This window comes from Ixodes scapularis, unplaced genomic scaffold (genome assembly GCF_016920785.2).
Source record: "Ixodes scapularis isolate PalLabHiFi unplaced genomic scaffold, ASM1692078v2 ptg003480l_1__unscaffolded, whole genome shotgun sequence".
NCBI classification, from domain to species: Eukaryota; Metazoa; Arthropoda; class Arachnida; order Ixodida; family Ixodidae; genus Ixodes; species Ixodes scapularis.
Window position 1 is genome coordinate 190,001 of NW_024610332.1, and position 2,500 is coordinate 192,500.

General features: G+C 48.6%; 2 protein-coding genes across 2 annotated transcripts in view; both read left to right on the forward strand.

Moving 5' to 3' along the window:
- Positions 1-1,851, forward strand: part of LOC120842876 — a 1,911-nt gene extending 60 nt beyond the window's left edge. Inside the window, exon 1 of the mRNA XM_040214080.2 lies at positions 1-1,851. This exon is cut by the window's left edge and continues 60 nt beyond it. Within this exon, the coding sequence (XP_040070014.1) occupies positions 111-1,559 (1,449 nt within the window). The 5' untranslated portion in view covers positions 1-110 and the 3' untranslated portion in view covers positions 1,560-1,851.
- Positions 1,852-2,479: 628 nt separating this feature from the next.
- Positions 2,480-2,500, forward strand: part of LOC115327833 — a 1,876-nt gene continuing 1,855 nt past the window's right edge. Inside the window, exon 1 of the mRNA XM_040502275.1 lies at positions 2,480-2,500. This exon is cut by the window's right edge and continues 13 nt beyond it. The gene's annotated coding sequence lies outside the window, so the exon portion shown is untranslated.

Here is a 2,500-nt window from a genome sequence, read left to right on the forward strand (position 1 = left end):
GGAGCGACCGGGGTTCGTGGCACTCTCTCGTTGGTGCAGCTGGGCTCGGTTTTAAAAACCTAGTAGAGGAAAAGGCTCTCGGCCGTACACTCTATGGAGGAGGGGAAAACATGTCCGGACGGAAACGTGGTCACGATAGCGGGTCATCACCTGACTTCAAGCGGCTCTATGGAGATTCAGTCGTCAACTTCATCGAGCGAGCCCTTTACTCCGGAAGCGGAGCCGCAGCAGATTCGTCAACAACCAACGCAGACCCGTGCCCAACGGACCAGGAGACCTCGCAAGAACTCACCCAACGCGGGCCCGGAGGAGCAGGAATTGGAAGTAATACTCAAAATGAAGGAGTCGTCGTACAGCAAATTTTGCGCGTCCCCAGAGACCAAGGAGTGGTTTCAGTGTATAGTGACAGTAAATTACTTACCACCTGGGGGTACGCCACCGTGTTAACGAAGATAACGTACACGCACGACAAAAAGTATTACGGCTACTTTACGTCCATGTCTCGCCTGCCCGTCGAGTTTCCCTACCTCTATATTACACCGGGCACTTTTAAATCGCTGCCTCCAGACACCAAAGCCCTTTCTTGCCGCGCAAAAATAACGCCTCACGGCATCCGCACTCCCTGGAAAACTGGATCTACCGTAGTACAGCCGGTCAATTCAGACATGTTGGTGTACGGGGTGAGTTCGGTGGGATTAAACTTGTACCTGGACACGGGCATGGCCAAGCCGGGCACGGGCACGACAGACAATCAAATGGTAACGACGGAACCGAGCGAGTTTCACACAAACGACCATCGCCTCTTCATTGAAAAGTACTGGGGCGTAAGCATGGACAGTAGCGGCACTTTAACAAAATCCGACACAATCCCCACGTGCATGGGGGTACCGCGGCACAACAACTGTTACGACTTTATTCATTGTGCCGACTTTGCACCCCGCACCAACAAGTTTATTAACACTTTCCCCTTCAAAAGTCACGTTGGCACTCCCATAATTAATTACGATTACACTTTTCAAAACGGCTGGCTGCGTACGTGCGCCCCAATGTGCGGGGATTCCAACACGTACATAGCCGCCCCTTCGACCGTAATGGGAAAACAACTTTCGACCCTGGACTCTACAATCAAGGACACCAGCGTGCAAAATTCCGTAATAATGCTACAGCGAGAGGATTTTGACAGCGAGTACGACAGGCCCATCGAGCGCGAACACAGCCACCAAGGTTTAATACACAATCCCCCCAATTGCAGCAAGGCGCAGCCTAGCGTGGGCTTTGGAATTTTGGCAGTAAGCAAAAAATCGATCGATTCTCCGGGCAGCAACGATAAATTTCAAGACGTGTCGGCATTTTTCCAGGTGGACACAGAACTGGTGCTTCACTCGAGCAACGATACAATATCGCCCATGCAAAAAATTAACAGCGCGTGCCACCAACACTTTACCAAAACTAAGGTAAACAAGTATATCCCAGCTAACCGACAAACACACTTGGGCCACTACACATATCACGAATCTGCCGGAACTGCCAAGTTACTCTCTGTACCATTCAAGCCATAATAAAGAAACTTTTTATTGTTTCTTGTACCCACATCGCCTGCATATCTCGTTATTCGTCAACCAATTGACTACTCTGTCCCATTCTTCGTCCATTGCTCGTACCATCCGCTGACAGTAATCATTTTCGCTTTCATCTTCTCTCCGAACAATGACCAGATGATCGTAATTGCCTCGAAGCACCTTGGCACAAATATCCCTTTCCTTAAGATTTTCTTCTTGTGTCTTCTGCGCTTTTACCCTCTCCTTATGCATGCGTGCTTCGACTTCCCTCTTTCCAAACTCGACGAGTTTATCGACGACCAATCGGAGAAAATCCTCCTTGAAATCCAGGGAGCACTCTATTGCCCTGGACACGGGGGAATCCTCAATCTTCATGTCGTCGTCGTCGTCGTCGGTATCCTAAAGAAGATATATATATATATATATAACTCTTTTATACTTAGCTACGACAACTGCAACAACATCCAATTTTTTTTTTTTTTTTTTTTTTTTTTTAATTTTTTTTTTTAAATAATTAATTAATTAATTAACTAATTACTAATTAATCAACTAATTAGTCATTAACAGGTAGACTCACCAATAAGATGCGCCGAATATTAGCCCCCAGTCCTCCGTCCTTCTCTCCACCACCAGCCTGGCCACTACTAGTGCTGCTTGGTCCTGGCAGAGGGTCCATCCTTCCCGTCCGAGTCGTCGTAGTAGACTGAGGTTTAGTAGGGTTAGCTCGCTCATTATATAGGCAACTAGCAGAACTGGTTTTGGGCGTCGCCAAGGACGCTAACCGGTTTATCCAGGTCGCGAAGGCCAACCGCACGATATAAAAGGAGCTGCCTTCGGCTCGAAAATTCAGTCTTCGCCGAGGACTCGAAGGGACAAGACCTCCTGCCTGCCTGCCTGCCTGCCTGCCTGGAAGGACTGCCTGCCTGCTGCCTGGACTGCCT